This window comes from Pelmatolapia mariae, linkage group LG3_W (assembly GCF_036321145.2).
Source record: "Pelmatolapia mariae isolate MD_Pm_ZW linkage group LG3_W, Pm_UMD_F_2, whole genome shotgun sequence".
Taxonomy (NCBI): Eukaryota; Metazoa; Chordata; class Actinopteri; order Cichliformes; family Cichlidae; genus Pelmatolapia; species Pelmatolapia mariae.
The window spans coordinates 86,741,781-86,757,595 of NC_086229.1; the positions used below are offsets into that span (position 1 = coordinate 86,741,781).

The following is a 15,815-nucleotide window of genomic DNA, read 5'->3' on the forward strand; positions in this document are numbered from 1 at the left end:
TGTGCTTCAGTAAACAGATCTGAGACCTGCTTCACTCTAATAACAGCTCTCCTCTGTCATTATAACCTAATTACAAACTGATTTCAGAGCACATCTTAATCTACAACCTGATGCTCGCTAATCAGATTAGCATGGAAATAGGATTAGCATCCACGCATGTGGAACACTACTTCAAGATTGGACCACGATATACTACTACTATATACTAATGTTTCTCACTGAATTACATCTATGCACAGAAATATATTAACATAGATCTAAAGTAGAAAGCATCTCTCTGTGAAGACTAAGCTAACAGAGGTTGGGAAGGAACGAAAGAAGAAAGTCTTAAGAGGGATTAAATCTGGACGGGAAGCACAGACATAAAGAAAGCCTGCCTGGTTGTGCTGGACACCAGGCTCAAGCAGGAAACACCACACGGTGAGTTAAATAGCTCTTATTAGGAAAGCTTTCAGTGTTGAAGTCTGAATTCTTTTAAAAAAAAAAAACTTAGCTTTTCTGGGCATTGAGCACATTACAGTTTAAAATAGTCACTTTGGAATATCTTTAAAAACCGTTAGACTGTAGAGAGACCCTGCAATTATTCTCTCTCTCTCTGTTTTTAATTGCTGTAAGCCGTTTAGTGTGGTTACCATGGTGAAACTTTAAAACATGTCATATTTGCAGTATTAAGGTATTTCGTCTTCAGCAATTCAACCTCATTTGAACCAAATTCAGGTTTTGTAAGGCTGACGGTTATGAGAAGATGAGTCTGTGAAGAGCGGTGTAATGTCGCCGGTGATGGACGAGACAGCTGGGGACCTCCCAGTGAGGGATGTGGGCATGATGAGAGGGGGACTGATGCCAACTGTCCCAGGTTGGTTTGTACTGATATGTGTTTTTGTTTGTCCTTAAAAACACAACTTGAAGAAAATAAACCAAAACTTTGAAGTACAAGCGTCAAAGAGATAATGCCAATGAATGTTACAATTTAGCTCAGTTTATTAATAATGAGCAGGGTTTAGGCAATAAATAAACTGTAAATCATTAGGAATAATTCTGCAAATATCCCCTTATTGCCATCTTCTCAGATACTCTACGGGATGTCAAGTCCTGGAAGAAGCATCATGTCATGAGGACAAAAGGTAAAAGCGCGTCAGGTTTTTATAGTCTGTATGGAAGTCACACAACAGAATCTTCAGTTTTCATGTCTGTGTGTGCTTTCTCTGTGTCTCCATCTCCCTGTCCAGCAGACCCTCAGCGCCTTTTTCGATTTCCCAGAGAGCACCTGGAGGACCTGTGCCTCCGACTGCAGGAGGAGAACAGTGTGCTAAAACAACACACACGCACCCAGGACCAGAGACTACGCAGGTAACACACACACAAAAACACACACTTTTTGAACCTCATTCCATACGTTTGAACAACATGGAGCATATTAATGAAAATTTATTTACTGGCAATAAGATGAAAGTAATATTGAAACCCCAAAGATAGATTAAGGAGTGCCTTTTGCACTCTTTAAAGGCACTTACTTACTGAACACCTGTCAGCTAATTCAAACTGTGGCCAATTAAACCTCTCTGCTTTGCCTCAGTATGTCTGCTAGGCTAATGCGTCTTCGTCAGACCAGTCCTGGCTCCAGTGGTGTTAAGGAGAGGGACATGGAGGACACAATACAGGAGCTGGAAGCCCGAGTGGCAATGCTGGAAAGCCAGAAAGGAGTGCTGCAGAACAAACTCAGCCTGGCCAAGCACCACATTATGGATCTGGGAGCTCGCACACCCTACAAATTCAGCAAAGGTGTGTGCAACAGCAACAACAACAAGAATAGAGGCCGCAGTGTTTCCCTCTTAAATCTCTTTATTTTCCTTCCCTGGTCTTGGTGTTGTTAGGTAAAAATCTGGATGGAGACGGTGGAATGAGGAGGGCAGCCCAGACTGCACCACCTCGATATGGCCCTACACTGGAAGACACCAGGGCAGAGATGGAGAGGTTGTAAGTGTCCCATGTGTGATGTGCTAAATGACCAAATGATCCATTAGCTACAGCAGATCATCCTTTAGCGTGACATGACTGACCACACTCTTGCGTAGCTGAAGTAAATCACATGACGCTCATTAATGAGCGACAACGAAAACATCTGCACTAAAAAACTCTGAGAGTCTCATCATGATCTCACTGTGCCTTTCCCACCCAGCAGGTCCACTATGACAGAACAGGTGAGGGTGGCAGAGCTGGAACTAACTGCCCAGGCGCTCAGAGACTCACTGAGAGAGAAAGAGAAAGAGATTGAGGGGACCTTTCGAGAGATGAGAAAGCAACAGGCCGACAGACACCGGTAGCTACAGCAGAGACATCACAGAGACAATAATGAAACAATTAAATAAAATAGGATAATTGATGTTACTGCATTATTTGAAAGGCTTTTTGGGGGATATTTATGTTCACTGTGAGAGTAACTGTGAATGCTCAGCATGACAGCGTCCTAATTTGACTTTAATTTGCTTGTGCCGCTTGTAGCATTTCCTCCTAAACAAGAACGTTAAATGGCAGCATTGTAGAGCTAAGTGCCTGTGTGCATGATACAGCATGTATCCTCTCAGCATATCATACAATAATCTCACACGTTGTATCACAGCTGTACACTTGAATTGAGTTGAGCCCTTTGTGCTCACTTTCACACTCTACCAGACAAGCTTTGCACAGTTCACCAGTGAGTGAATCAGCTGATTTAAAATAAGTCTTGTTTATGTTTTACTGGGCTTTGGCACAGCCTGTCCATTCAACCCACTCACTGTCTGAAAGCTCACTGTGTGTTGTAGCTCCTCAGTCTCCTTTTTGAACTTTCTTCTTATTGGCTGCAAATTGCAAACAGAAGGTGTGAGCAAACATCAGGATTGTTCCCTCTCTTTGTCATCAACAAAAACTGAAAAAGCAAAAATAGAACTGTCTGAGATGAAGCCTTGTTTAAAGCGTTCATCATGTTTGAGCATCCACTGCTGTAATGGCGAGGACAGAAAATAAGCCTGTGATCTTAAACTTTAAACACAAACATAAGTAAATTCATCCATCAAATATGTCCAAAATTATTTGTCTCTACCAGAATAACTATCAGGGAGAATGTGGATTTAATCCGTCTGCAAAAGCAGTTTTCAGAAAAGAGCGCTGCCCTGAGAGTTACAGAGGAGAAATTCACCAACCTGCAAGAGGTCAGAAACACTGTCTGTCAAACATTTCTTTTCTTATGTCACAGGAACTTCTTGTTTCAGCTTACTAGACATTTTGCTTTCCTTCTAGGCTTATGAGAATCAGCTAGAAGAGGTAAAGGTCTCAGCACACTGATAAAGTTCAGCTGATGTTTCAGGTAAATAAAATTTGAAAAACCGCTAATTGTAATTTTGACTGCCATGTTTTTTTATCAGACTCAGAGATCAATGAGGGAAAGTCAGGGAGCTCTGCTGGGGAAGGTGGAGGAACTGACTGAACAACTGAAACAGGAAAGACAAAAAGCTCTGGAACTAGAGGGACAGCTTACCAACACGACCCTGTCTCTGCAAACCCTCGACAAGGTACACTACCTCATCTGCATGAAAAAATCTAAGAGAGAACCTCAAAAATGACAGATGGTTCATTACAAAAAATCTGGAGATCATATAATATATCATTTCTCTATCAGCTGCAGGAGAGGATATCAGACCTGGAAGGAGAGAGGGACCTGATTAAAAGAAACTATGACACGCTGCTAGAAAGGTAAAACAATATGTGCTTCAAGACCAAAGAAAGTTATTAATTCCAATATAAACCACAAAACATCACCTGTTGTTTCAGTGGTTATTTAAACCTTCTTTTCCACCGTCTTTTTTCAGTACTTTATCTTCTCAAAGCAACCATGATCACCAGGTGGAAAAACAGAAAGAAGTGCTCCAGACAAGCGAGAAGCTCGGGAATAATATCAGCAGGATGGAGGAAATGCTGCTGGCAGAGCAGGAAGACAGGCGCAGGCTGGAAGTAGAGAAGGAGAAACTGAGACAAGAGAAGGAGATACTGGAGGAGCAGATGGAGCAAGAAAGAGGTCTCTTCATTTTTCAGCATGTGCTCGTCCAAAGCAAACAGGTTGTGTAATAACAATCCCGTTTGTTCACTTCTGTTGTTACATTTAGAGCTTTCCTTGTCTATGAGAGACAAACAAGAGCAGCTGGAACAGGAGGCGCTCAGGTACAAGGAGCAGGTCTCTGCTCTGCAGGACAGGCTGGACTCTGTGAGCAAGGTCCGAAGTTTTCAGCAGCTAATTTACACTTTCTGTGTGTTATTGTTGCTTTAAGCACACTTTGTGACACGGTTCCCTCTCTTCCAGGAGTTTGACATGAGCGTTGAGGAGCTGAGTGAAACCCTTCTGCAGATCAAGGTTTGCACTGTACCCTGTTAGACAAACAAACCACATAAATTAGTAGATAAATTGCTTTTTTTTTAGCCTTGTGTTGTGTTCACTGCAGGCATTTAGAATGCAGCAGGAGAGCAAGGAGGGTTTGCGTTTCCTCCTGGCTGATGGGAAGTTGGAAGATTCACCCGGTGAGCTGGTGAATATCCAGGCATCGCATGCTGAGACTGTGCTCGAATTACAGAAAACCAGAAACCTTTTACTGCTGGAGCACCAAATCAGTAAAGACCTGCAGGTTTGCTCAGCTTTTAAATGCATATGTGAATTATGTGGAACATAGCTGTCATCGCCATTTTTTCTCAATTTCTCCCATTTTCTTCTCAAAGGAAGAGTTAAGTACAGTTAGCCAGAAGGTGGAGAGAGAGAGAGAGGAGAGCAGGAGGAGGATTGCAGAGAAAGACAAACTGCTATCAAAAAGAGCTCTGCAGATCAACAGTTTACAAGGTGTGATGATGAAAATGACAGCAACCCTTTCTACATTATAGTAAAGAACGACAAACAATTGCTAATTAGTTACTCAGACTTACTATTTGACGTGCAAGAAATGATGTACATTAGACAGAATCTCCAAATATTTTATTTTCTCTTCTGTACCTAAAGCCCAGTTGAAAGAGTTGGCATACAGCCCCAGGAACTACAAACGTACCATACCAGTACAGTACACCTGGCCAGTTGGAGATCAGGAGGTGGTGCAGCCCATTGAGGATGACATGTCATTCTCTCAGCTCAAGGCTGGGGAGTCGCTGCTAGAGATCCACCTGAAGGTAAAGACTCACATCCCGAGCCTGAATAATTTCAAGCTGTTTTCCCAAAGGTTATGATAACTGCTCATTCCCACCACCAGGCTGCAACCTTCACCCCAGCAGGACTGCGTATTATGGGGGGCATCCATCCAGGGGCAGATAAAGGTGAAGATATTGTGAGCTTCTGCACATACAGCCTGCTGGACTTTGAGATGCACTCTACTCCTCTGGTGTCAGGAAGCCAGCCCAATTATGGCTTCACATCCCGCTACTGCCTGACAGTCCGGGATGTGGGCCGGCTGGGAGGTCAGGGGTCAAGAGTCAGAGTAGAGCTCCACCAGGCATTAGGAGGAGTCCGGTTTGTGACCCACGGAAGTGGACAAATGTCTCTAATGGGTGCCATAGAGAGGAGAGGAGAGCGTATTGGTGGACACGTGAATATTAAAGGTGTGTAAAGAGAAGTTGTTTTGGTAATTCCACTGCATAGATGAAAAAAAAGATCTCCTAGAAATGTTTTCATTTTATTTTCTGTCTCCCTCTTAGGACACGAGGGTGAAATTGTTGGTGTTGTGGATTTCTGGGCACGTCTGTTCCCTCCTGCAGAGCCCGTGGCCACTGTGGCAGAGAGTGGAGCTGACTGGAAAACAGTGAGACAGAGAAGCCCTGTGCAGATCACCCTTGGGTGGCAAGACAGCATTCATGAGGTAAAACAGAGAGAAGATAAGCTGATGAAGCACAGTGTGTCCACACTGGGAATACACACAATTTGGCCTTCCAGCTCATACTGAACCTACTGTATGAGCTACACGTATGTTCACGTGTGTTAAGGCAAATCTGTGCCCCTTGTCACCTTGTTCAGTATTAGCTTTACAGTTAAGTGTATGTATTTGTTACAAAATGCATTCATTTTATTTAACCTTCTAGTTTGGGGGGGGGGGGGGGGGGGGGGGTCCAATTTGAGTCCAGTTTGGGTGAAGTAGCCTTTTAAAGTTGGATGCTCTGCTTCCAAACATGTACAGAATCTATTTATGACTCTATTTATATTTATGGCAGGAGTTACATGACTATGGTGGAGGAATCCCCAATGAACTGGTGGTAATGCTGGAACGCTGTGTGGGCCTCAGCGCTCGATGGCCAGGACTACTTCCTGATGCCTACCTGACATACAGGCTCTACGACCTGCCGCCACATGTCTCTCAAACAATCAAGTGCACAGCTGATCCAGCGTTCAATGACGCTACTAGCTACCCACTTGCAATAACAACAGATGTGCTGCAGTACCTCAGGTACGCTAGTTCAAAATGGGTTTTCTTTTGTTTTTGTTTCTATTTAATCTCACCTTTAACAGCCTGCTAACTTCACTCAATTGCACTTTTTTCTCAGGTCAAGCAGTCTGTGGGTGTACTTGTTTGATGACAGTGATGACCAGATACCGCCACCTTATCTGGCCAAAACCCCAATACCACTGCGGACCCTGGCTACAGGGAGAGAGATCAGAGGTGAGGGATGGAGAAAAGTAAAAGAACTGCATGATTTTTCTGCATCCATAACTCCAGGAGACATTAATGTTGATGAAGGTGGAAAAAAAGTTGCTACAAAGTATCTACAAAGTAACACAGAATTGGTTTATAATACTTTTATTTAACCTATTTACATGCTTGTTTAGGGAAACTGATCATATACAGGTTATAAAGTATCTGTTTCTGAATCAGTTTTGTAGCATTACTCAAAAACCAGAAAGGCTGGATATCTCGCCAAGTTTCTTTCTATTCTGCCAGGGGATTATGTGCTGAGAGATCCAGCCGGTGGACCTCGGGGCATGGTCAGAGTAATGATGAAATGGAAGTACCCATTCCAGCCACCAGTGGATGCCTTGCTAGGCCGACAGGGAAGCAGAGTGGACGTGCAGGGCAGAGCATGGGAAAGCAGTGAAAGGGAGGAGAGGAGAAGAGAAAAGGATGATGCATCACAGAGACCCATAGCTAAGCCCAGAGTGAAGGTGAGGAAAGTGCATGATATCTGTGTGTTCAATGACACTTCCTATCCCCTATAGCTCAAAATCTGTTTTTCTATGGCTTTTTTCACAGACTTGGAAACCTGAGCCTTTGCAGAAAGAGATGAAAGCCTGGGTAGGGTTTTAATCTGAAGAATGTGTGGGTGAGGTAGTTCAGCACACAATACAGCCATGTTTGTTTGTGCACTGATATACAATATTTGTCGGCTTACAGCCTCGGCCACCACCCACCAAGCAGAGGAGCTCACAGGATGTAAGAGCAGAGCAAACCACTTCTGTGAGGCCACTGTCTACAGACAGAAAGAGGTCTACTAAGAGGTCGCCTGAGCTTTACCAGAGAACACCTCATCTGACACCTGAGCCAAGACTGACCACACCTTCTCATTTGCCAGCTACTAAGTAATTTCTTTTTAATATAAGGGGCGCTTCTTAAAGTTGATATCACTGAAAATAGTTGCATATGAAAACCAAATAAGATTTTAAAATCCATAATAATCAGTTTTAATTGTTTTAATAATTGACTGGAAGTTTCAACCATCACTTTTATGATCATCAGCAGAGCTGAGCAGAAACAGCTTAAGATTGACTCTCCCAGAATAGAGTTAGGAAAGACAAATAAGTGTTAGATCATGTAAGAGTGTTAACATTTGGCTCTGAGTGATCTGTCCAGGGATTGGCACCAGCTTTTATGCAACCTGACATGGACCAAATGTGTAAATAATATAGTAAACAAATAATATCAATCACTAAGGGCAGTGGTTCTTTCGCTGGAAATAAGACTTTTGACATTTCAAACACCACACAGAGACCTTCATGTTTTGCAAAACCAACTATTTATTGGTACAAAACAAAATAAGCTTTCAGCATCACATTTATTTAAAACAGTTTTATCCATCCATCACTTATAAGAAATTTTGTAAGAAGATCGTGATTAATTTTTAAAAATGTATTAAATCTTATTTAAGGTATTCAGAGAGGACATCTTCCAGACAATCACCCACCACTGTGTCGAGGGTCAGCTCTGTCAGCGATGCCAGAACTCAGGTCAGCTCAATCACCTTCTTGTATTCAAAACAATGCTGTGAAAAGTTAATTTATGTAAATTTAGAATGAAAAGACACAAGCGAGAACTTGATTGTGAATGGGCTTACGTGTCATTTCTCTTATTTAATTTTTTTTAGGACATTTCCATTGTGGATCAGGTGTCAGTGGTTGAGGGTGAAGAAGAGGACAGGAGTGAGAGTGGTAACTATTCATTTACAAACAACACGCTTGATTTAGGTTGCTTACAGCAATTTAAAGCTTAATTCTGCCATTCATTAAACATGCAAACAAAAAAGACTGAGGACATCTGAAGAAGTTCAGTACTGATAGTGCTTTGATTTTGACTAAACAGCTGCTGCAGAGGACAGTGAAGCCCCCGAATCTTCTGAGTCAAGTTCCTCACAAAGTGACATCATTGTCATACCACCAAAACGGAAAATGAGGAAGGTAACTGTCTGAAAAAACAGAGCAACAACAGATAACAAAGGAAACCTTATAATCATACTGTCTTTACTGTGCTCTTCTACATAGCGCTACAGTGGGACACAATATGAGCTTTTATTTTGGAAATAATGTGGAGGCCAACATTTGTCATTGTATTTCAGGGAGAAAAGCTTCGAGTGGAGATTCTGTCCCTGACTTTTGAGCCTTCCTCACATGTGGCGATGGATAAGTCAGTACAGCGAGTGTACGTGGAATATCGGCTGCTGGGCATCCCGATGGAGACAACAGAAACACCCATGTCCCTCCGCAAACCTACCAAAGGAGAGGAGATTCACTACAACTTTACACGAGGTAAGAGTTGGTGAGCTGTCCATGTTTGTGTCAATAAACTTTGAACTTTAAAAATTTTAAATAGACTCAAAATCTCTCTGTTTCTTTCTCAGTGATTTATGTGGATGGTTCACAGTCAACTCCACTTAGACAGTATCTTTACACGATGTTGGAGGGCACTGACCCCAGCCAGGGCAGGTAGTGTTTGCAAAGAAATTGTACACGTTAAAATCTGACTTAAGAAGTTTAATAATATCTCTGCTATTGAAAAGTCTTGCTTCTAAATTTAAGTTTGTGTGTCTGTACGTGTCACGGCAGGTTAAGGTTCACAGTAGTCAGTGAGCCAATGGACGATAACGAGGAGTGTGTGGACGTTGGACACGCTTTTCTGAACCTACAGGAACTGCTGCTCACAGGAAATGATGTCATTGAACAGCAGCTTGATAGTGCGTGAGGTTTTTTTGAGCAGTGTTTATTAAATGGATATGCCAAAAAGTTGAAAAATCTGTTCATCTCGATGCAGAGTTTTCAGTGGGAGAAACATTTCGTCACTCATCCAAGTGACTTCTTCGCTCACTCAGTCTGGATGGTTGACGAAATGTTTCTCCCACTGAAACACACATCGAGATTAACAGAATCAACTTTTTGGGATTTCCCTACCTGGATGATTGAGCATGCATGAAGATAAATGGATATGGTTTATTATGTGAAGGAAACCTTCAAGACACTTCACATTAATTCATAGTAGTTAAAATGACTGTTGACTACATCTAATTTGTAGAAATCATAATATTCTTTCAAATGGTTTCTCTTCCTGCCAGTTGTGAGCGTGGATGAAGACGAGGTGATAGGAAGTCTCAAAGTATCTCTAGAAGCAGCTAAAGCTCTGACTGGGATATACCAGGAATTTCACGAGGAGGACAAGACTGAGAAAGATGAGAAAACAGATGAAGAAGAAGAAGAGGAGGAAGAAGGGGAAGAGGAGGAGGAGGAAGGCAAAGAAAAGAAAAAGGATCAGTTACAAGTGATAGATTATGATGATAACAGTGATTTCTACTGAAAGTAAAAGTGAAGCACGAGGATGAGCCTTGCTTTTTCACTTCCCATTTTAAAGCCTCATCAACATTCCCGATGGAAAGAAATAAAGATTCATTTTTGAAAGACATAAAAATCTGTTTGAAGTTTATGTAATTTTGATTTTTTTTTTTCCCTTTTGCTTTTCTCTGCAAAACTCAGAATTTTAAGTGGCCGATTTTATTTGTTCTTTACACAAACAGTGTTCGATTAAATGACCGAAAACTAACTGATATATCGAAAACCTTGGGCCAGCTAGTGTTATCACAGTAAAAGCGTTGTTTTTGAAGGAGGAAATGGCTTAACAGGCACAAGAAGAGGCGTGGTTGTAACTCCATATGTGCACGTATATTTTAAAAAAAAAACCCATCAAATTACATTTTCACAAACTATTCATATTGTTAATTTTTAAAAAGCTAAAAAAAAACCCATCTAATATCTCTCTAATGTTAATTCAATTTATTTTATTTATTTATTAAGTAATTTATTTTTCATTTTAAAATTAGTGTCGACCCATTAAGATTAGAGTACAAAAATACGTCCCACAGTCGTTAAAAGCATCATTTAATTGGCGACACCTGCAGTTTGGGGGTGTGTTGGAAACTCCGGAGTGAAATATTTGTAATATTTCCTTTTTTAAAATTCACACCAACTTTAAACTTTTAAAACACGAAGTGGTTAAGGAAGCTGTCGCAACTTCGGGCCTTGAAACTAAAAACGTAGTGTCGCAAGAGCCACTTCAGAGGAAATTTGGCTAACGCTAGCTAAACGCTAGCTAAGCTGGTTGAAAAATAACACCAACAGTTATAGCATTTAAAAGGGGCTAGAATTAGTGGTACAGTTTGCATCTAAACTCAAAAATGGTAAGTATTTATTACATAAGAGATTTTAAGCCAACAGAAAAATAGCCAGCTATTTTATTTATTTTTTAACCACTGTTGGTCTTTAGTAAGCTAATGTTATTGCGAGAAGCTTGGTAGAGAAACTGATATGTCCGGTCAATATCTCATCTGGAAAAACTACCTCACCTTTGAGTTTACACATTTTGGCATTTTTAGTGGAAAGTATTTATGACCACAATTTGAGCCCATAGAAAGAAGCAACAGTGTTTGACTTTGTAATTTAACAGCGGGAGATCATGAAGAGTGTGAGCCACCTGCAGGCCAGCCAGCTGCTCCATAACAAGTTCATCGTGGTGTTGGGAGACTCCAGTGAGTAGCTGGCTGACAAAATTAATGAATTGGCATTTACACTTAAGGTGTTCTAGTTTGCCCAGTGTTGACCGTTTTGTGAATAAACTGTACGTACCGTTCACATCCACTTCATTAGGTTCAGTTTGGTAGTGCTGGAAGTGATACCCGTTTACCTTCATAAATAACATAGGCTAGTTCTTCATGACATTTGTTCAAGTTCAAATAATGGCATCAGACACGCAGATTTGTGTGTGGCATCTTTATTATACAAGAGTGTGGTAACCATATCTGTTCCCTGTGAAAGGGATGAACATGGTCAGTAACTACACTCAGGTACGTTGCAGTTTATTTGCAAATATGTGTAATTTAATGGGGCAGCACTAAAATTACCCCAGAACAGTGCTTTAAATTGTTCACCCAATCCAGGATGGATCCATGTTTTCATGTTGTTAACCGCATGAAAACTCCATGTTCTAAGCCCTAAATTCTGACCCTATTCAATGTATCCTGTGCCCCAGTGTCAACTGCTGTCATCAAGACATTTTTATCCAGAAGTCTTCCTGCCAGAAGTCATGTATATATTTTTCCCTTTCTAAACCATTCTCTGGCTCAAATAGATGGTAGTAATCAAGTTCAGTTTATCAGCAATTTCTAAAATGCTAAAACCAGCCCATTTTCTGCTAAGTGATGAATTAAATATTACAGTGCACTTGGAAAGGTGTGCCCAATGAAAGGACTACTATTGAATCTGTATAATGTAATGTATGAATCTATGGGGACTACTTCTAATCTATCATTTTATTTCTTCCTCAGTTCAGCGGGCAGTGTACAAGGATCTTGTTCTGCTGGTACAAAAAGAGAAATATCTTTCCTTGAGACAGCTACGGAGCAAGGCAAGGGCTAAAATTTACCAGTTTTATACACTGATACAAAAAAGAGGGCAGGGTGTATAATCATGTGCATGCTACCAGTTAAAACCTCAGCTAACTTATGCAATATAAAGTTTGTAATCATGCCACTGGTGTCATTTAAATTGTAATGTAAAAAAAAATGGGTGTAATATTTTTGCACAAATAGAAATGAGTCTCATTTGAATGCCGTGCTTTATATCTGTTCACCCCCTTGTTTGTGTTGTCCTCACACTTGTAACCTACTTCTTTAGGGTGAGATGAGCTTTGAACAGGACTGCCTGGTGGAAGGGGGCTGTCTGGGTCAAATGCACAACGGTACAGAGTACAAGGAAGTTCGACAGTTTCAGTCCGCTCACCATCTGGTCCGTTTTTACTTCGTGACGCGTATCTATTCTTGCTACATGAAGAGCATCCTGGAGGACTTCCGCCATGGTTTGAAACCAGATCTGGTTTTTGTTAATTCCTGTGTTTGGGATATTTCAAGGTGAGTATATTGCGTAACTATTAATAGGGCTGTTAATTTGATTTCATTAAAGAGCATATGTGAGATGAGTCAGAAGTGAGAGTGATGGAATTCATATATTAGTGCTACAGTGTTGTTGTTTGCTAGGGACAGGCACAAAAATAAAAATTCCCACACAGAAACAGCATTCCCAGTGCAACCACAGGATGGTGGGCTGTCAGAAACTGATTTTGTTCGGGTTTTTTTTTTTTTCTTTTCTTTTTTTCTTCACGTGCATCTATCAGTTCAGAAGAATCATAGCATAACTTTTTGTTATCCCCAATTGAATTCCTCCCACTGTAGTGATTTTTGTTTCTTCTTCCTGCTTATGTCTGCACTGGGTGTTCTAGATACAGTTGCAGCTGGGTTGATGACTACAAGGAGAACCTTCATAGGTTCTTTGACGAGCTGCGTGAGGCTCTGCCAGAGGAAACGCTGGTTGTGTGGAACCTCACCATGCCCTTAGGAGAGAGGATCAAAGGTGGTTTCCTGGTGCCTGAGGTCTGTTAGCAAGTCCCATTTATATTATAATTTAACACTAATCTGATTGTGTTAAACACATTGCATGTCAAAAGTCTCTTGTCATCTGGGGAAAGCTGATCTAAAAAATTTGCATAAGCCATGTGCCTGTAGTGGATAACATGGTGCCACTGTCCTCTCAGCCAAGTGCTTTTAGAGGCTGAGTAACAGCAGAAATCGAATAGCATTAACATCTGAAACCCCAAGGGTCATTTCTATTTGAAATGACATGCCCAAAATTAATAGTATATTGGGTATGTCAGTATTTCTTTGCAATTACAACTCTGAATAAACAATCTTGGTATCAAAATAAAGCTTTTGAGACTTCATCAGAGGTGTAACTATTACAGCAGATGCTACTGTGTCAAAGTAAGTGGGGATGCCTACATTTCTTTTTTTAAATTTTAATAAATATATTATGGTGCGATCTGTAGGTTTTTTTTTTTTTTTAAATACTTACTTTATGGGTTTATTGCTCTGCTTTATTTTATTTTTTTTTATTTTACCATCTTCTGTTTTGAGCCTTAAAGCTTTGCCTTCCCTCATTTGCCTCAGATTGAGCACAAGGCACCGCAGTTGCGCTACGATGTGATTGAAGCCAACTTCTACAGTGGAACTCTGGCCGATGCCTATGGGATGGATGTGTTGGACCTCCATTTCCAGTTCAGATTCTCACTGCACCATCGAATGAAGGACGGAGTCCACTGGAACGCAGTTGCTCATCGCAAGATAACTTCCCTTGCGTTACAGCACGCTGCAGAGGCCTGGGGTGTGATATTGCCCTGTCCTGTGACTGTCTATGGTGAGAGGAAGTCAGGAGTCACACGTACATGCAGAAAAATATTTTGCACTCCCAGGATAAAATGGGATTTGTTAGTGTTTAAGCTTTCTGCAGGGTTTGAAGTTCACCTTTTTTCTCCCTTTTTTTGGGTGTAGAACACACTGAGGTTGCTGAGGAACAGCCAACCTATGACAGTGCTCCAAAACACACAGGTAAGACGTTTTATGCAAACTTTGCAGAGACCTTGAACACAGACATATTGTTTACAAAGTTTGGATAATGACCATATTATTACTGAGAATCTTGTAGTAAGAAGCAACAGCAAATTGAAGCCCTGACGACATGTATGTGGGTATTTTAGTGGACGTGGCTTTTTACCCTCGGCCATAAAAGGCTTAAGAGGCACTGTCATCACCAGAAGAACAACTTCCCAACTTCTGTATTTATGTGTGGGCAAGTTAAACAGATTTCTATATGGTTAGGGTTGTATCATCGCACATTGTTTTGGCGAGGTCTTGACAGCACTGCAGGGCGTCTTGTGTGTTTTTATGTGTGCGTAGATATTTTTCAACATGAATGCAGAAAAACCGGTCTCAAAAAATACCCATGTATGTGCAGATGTAGCTTGACAGTTTAAATTTTTGCAGGGGCTTCTCATGCTGTTTTATTAGTGTGTCAAAGTACTAGTAATGTCATACCAATTATTAGAAATGGGATAGACTGCTACTCATTCCCGGTCTTTAAGGCGTTTCTGCCACAGAGAAACTGTTGCAGTAGATTTTATCAGTGTTGACATAGGTTGATACAAAACACATATCTAAAAAATCAAAGGAATGACTACAGCCTTGCAGACTGAATGCATCAATACACAGAATGCTCCTTTTAAAAGTTACCCTTTTTCTGCTGTCTCTGTTTCACAGACTGGCGCTTGTCAGAAATACCTTACAATGGCTACCGGGCAGAATTCTTCAGTGATTCACTCCCCACTAACTACTTTAACTTTGAAAGCCCATGGCCACAGACGTGTCACTTTGAGGCTGCTGGAACTTCTAGAGCTGCTCTCCCACCAAAACCTCACCACAGAAATCAGTACAGAGAGACTAGAAATGGTAAGTGTGCATACACTGGAATGTGGACATACTTGTAATGGAATGAAAAGATAGGGACACCCATGCTGGAATTCACTCTGCTGTCAAAATATTTGCTTTAAAACTCAAGTATCAGTATCTTATGATTAGCTTTTTCACTGTGCAAAGATGTTAACTTGAAGCTGCCATGTCTGGTCCAGATATAACATGTCCTGTGTCCTGCAGGTTTTGACTACAGGCCTCCGCACCGCTTTGAGCCCTACCAGGAGTATAATCATCAGCATGTGATGAGAAGCAGGCACTCCCGACACCACTATGCCCCGTACACCCAACACAGACCCTTCCACTATGGCTACAATGGCGGCTACTACTGAACAGTTGTTTTACAAGCAGCAGACCCGTCCAAATTCTTTTCACTGCGTTGTCTTTTTTTGTATCATAGGGACATTTTTCATTGTAACTAGAGTCCTGCTTTTTACATTGACTTATATAGGAAACGTCATTCTTTTTTCTTTTTTTATTAACCTGTTAGTACATATACAGTTTACCCTTATTATACATATTTAGTTGTCTAAATTCAATTTTTCTGTCACCAAGACATTTTAAATTTCAGATTTCAAAGTTTGTATTTTGTGCTCTAAAGTTAAAATAAAGTGTTGACTGTTATTGCTAAAAAATTTGTATCATTATTCTTCTTGTCTCTTCACATTTCTCAAAGGTTGGATATAGTATAGATTTGGTGGTTGGGGGGG

At 41.0% G+C, this 15,815-nt stretch overlaps 2 protein-coding genes across 4 annotated transcripts; both read left to right on the forward strand.

Annotated features, from left to right (window-relative positions):
* Nucleotides 1–156: 156 nt before the first annotated feature.
* On the forward strand, nucleotides 157–10,167 carry rpgrip1 (RPGR interacting protein 1). Of its 3 annotated transcripts, none has more exons than XM_063470182.1 (31): nucleotides 157–420; nucleotides 718–856; nucleotides 1,071–1,124; nucleotides 1,230–1,350; nucleotides 1,577–1,782; nucleotides 1,875–1,977; nucleotides 2,180–2,320; nucleotides 3,086–3,191; nucleotides 3,280–3,303; nucleotides 3,405–3,551; nucleotides 3,659–3,732; nucleotides 3,849–4,054; nucleotides 4,143–4,249; nucleotides 4,337–4,387; nucleotides 4,476–4,655; nucleotides 4,747–4,864; nucleotides 5,021–5,184; nucleotides 5,265–5,610; nucleotides 5,707–5,867; nucleotides 6,217–6,449; nucleotides 6,547–6,662; nucleotides 6,942–7,162; nucleotides 7,251–7,292; nucleotides 7,392–7,576; nucleotides 8,143–8,221; nucleotides 8,359–8,422; nucleotides 8,574–8,668; nucleotides 8,827–9,016; nucleotides 9,109–9,193; nucleotides 9,314–9,441; nucleotides 9,817–10,167. In XM_063470182.1, exons 2-31 carry the CDS (start codon nucleotides 769–771, stop codon nucleotides 10,053–10,055), a joined length of 4,074 nt encoding a protein of 1,357 aa, XP_063326252.1. In that variant the 5' UTR covers nucleotides 157–420; nucleotides 718–768; the 3' UTR covers nucleotides 10,056–10,167. The 3 variants fall into 3 exon arrangements, with proteins under 3 accessions (XP_063326252.1, XP_063326255.1, XP_063326254.1); XM_063470185.1 differs by having other exon boundaries at nucleotides 2,183–2,320; XM_063470184.1 differs by having other exon boundaries at nucleotides 1,233–1,350.
* A 125-nt stretch (nucleotides 10,168–10,292) lies between these two features.
* Nucleotides 10,293–15,805, forward strand: fam113 (family with sequence similarity 113). Its single transcript, XM_063470198.1, has 8 exons — nucleotides 10,293–11,280; nucleotides 12,076–12,155; nucleotides 12,425–12,657; nucleotides 13,026–13,176; nucleotides 13,750–13,996; nucleotides 14,131–14,187; nucleotides 14,896–15,084; nucleotides 15,289–15,805. The coding sequence occupies exons 1-8, from the start codon at nucleotides 11,208–11,210 to the stop codon at nucleotides 15,435–15,437; spliced, it is 1,179 nt and encodes a 392-aa protein (XP_063326268.1). The 5' UTR covers nucleotides 10,293–11,207; the 3' UTR covers nucleotides 15,438–15,805.
* Nucleotides 15,806–15,815: the final 10 nt, after the last annotated feature.

What these genes read in the sequence shown, in the direction of transcription:
- rpgrip1 (XM_063470182.1), top strand. Translation starts at nt 769, where the DNA reads ATGTCGCCGGTGATGGACGAGACAGCTGGGGACCTCCCAGTGAGGGAT. An exon ending in ACCCTACAAATTCAGCAAAG is followed by an intron (nt 1,783 to 1,874) that starts GTGTGTGCAACA and finishes TGGTGTTGTTAG; the next exon opens with GTAAAAATCTGGATGGAGAC. An exon ending in AATTCACCAACCTGCAAGAG is followed by an intron (nt 3,192 to 3,279) that starts GTCAGAAACACT and finishes CTTTCCTTCTAG; the next exon opens with GCTTATGAGAATCAGCTAGA.
- fam113 (XM_063470198.1), top strand. Translation starts at nt 11,208, where the DNA reads ATGAAGAGTGTGAGCCACCTGCAGGCCAGCCAGCTGCTCCATAACAAG. An exon ending in TGTGTTTGGGATATTTCAAG is followed by an intron (nt 12,658 to 13,025) that starts GTGAGTATATTG and finishes TGGGTGTTCTAG; the next exon opens with ATACAGTTGCAGCTGGGTTG. An exon ending in CTGTCCTGTGACTGTCTATG is followed by an intron (nt 13,997 to 14,130) that starts GTGAGAGGAAGT and finishes TTTTGGGTGTAG; the next exon opens with AACACACTGAGGTTGCTGAG.